Here is a 1102-nt window from a genome sequence, read left to right as displayed (position 1 = left end):
CATAGTAGGAAACAAAGTATTCGACAGCATTATTGGAAAAAGAGATTTGAATTCCTGGTAGAGCTGTGCTGCTAACGTTTTATTATGGGCTAAAATGAGCGTAGGTTTTTGGGTTTGCTGAATAACATTTGCCATTGTAAACGTTTTTCCAGAGCCTGTCACTCCAAGAAGCACTTGGGCTTTTTTTGAGGTGCTTATTCCAGTAGATAACTGCTGAATCGCTTTTTCTTGATCGCCACAAGGCGAGTATTCAGATTGAAGTTGAAACATGGTTATAACGCTCAAGAAGAGGTTTAAAAACCCCTTTTTGTTGCATGACATCTGCAATAATAAACAAAACCCCCGCGGCAATGATCACACACAGGAGGGCTTTCTTTAAGGGAGATTGATACTGATTAGGTTTTTTTAGTTTAAGAACCATTAATGAAGGAAGGATCACTAAAAGCACTGCAACAAAAGCTCCCGCATATTCAAGAGCTACAACAAAACCCCTCTTGTAGACAACCAAAAATATTAGCGGGGGGATAAACGTTAAGAGCACAGAAAGGACCCGGCCCTTGAATCCTTTTGAACCCAAACGAAGACCATCTGATAAAAAATCCGCAAGGGATAATGATACCCCTAAAAATGAGGTGATAATCGCAAAAAATGAAAAGAATAGAGCCGAAACTCTGACAAAAGGAGCATCAAGAACCCGAGACAAAGTCATCGAGATCGATTCTCCCGAACTCCAAGCGCTAAATAAGCTCACTTTTCCTGAAAGAGGAATAATCCCCACGGTTATCGCTTCCCAAAAGATGTAAATTAGTAAGGGGATAATGCTTCCAACCACAAGGGTTCTGCGAAGCATTTTACGGTTATGCTGCATGTATGTTGTTAAACTGGGAATAATAATGTGATATCCAAAAGAGGTAATCAGGATAGGCAGTGTAAACAACGTAGGAGACCAGTCTACATGCATTAATCTTTCTGTTTGCACATGCGCTGGCAACATTGCAGACAGTAAGATAAAACTTATGATAAATCCGACCATGAGAATACGATTTACAATATCTACACCTTCTGTTCCGAGGTAGACAAACCAACAAAAAAGTCCCGGCAG

General features: G+C 40.3%; 1 protein-coding gene across 1 annotated transcript; it reads right to left on the bottom strand.

Annotated features, from left to right (window-relative positions):
• Window positions 1-250: 250 nt before the first annotated feature.
• TRIADDRAFT_62737 (uncharacterized protein) lies at window positions 251-1033 on the bottom strand (the record flags this gene model as incomplete). The annotated part of the gene is made up of 1 exon (XM_002118685.1): window positions 251-1033. The coding sequence occupies one exon, from the start codon at window positions 1031-1033 to the stop codon at window positions 251-253; it is 783 nt and encodes a 260-aa protein (XP_002118721.1).
• Window positions 1034-1102: the final 69 nt, after the last annotated feature.

This window comes from Trichoplax adhaerens, genomic scaffold (genome assembly GCF_000150275.1).
Source record: "Trichoplax adhaerens TRIADscaffold_556 genomic scaffold, whole genome shotgun sequence".
Classification (NCBI taxonomy): Eukaryota; Metazoa; Placozoa; class Uniplacotomia; order Trichoplacea; family Trichoplacidae; genus Trichoplax; species Trichoplax adhaerens.
Note: the sequence above shows the minus strand (reverse complement) of the source record. Positions and strands in the feature narration are given on the sequence as shown.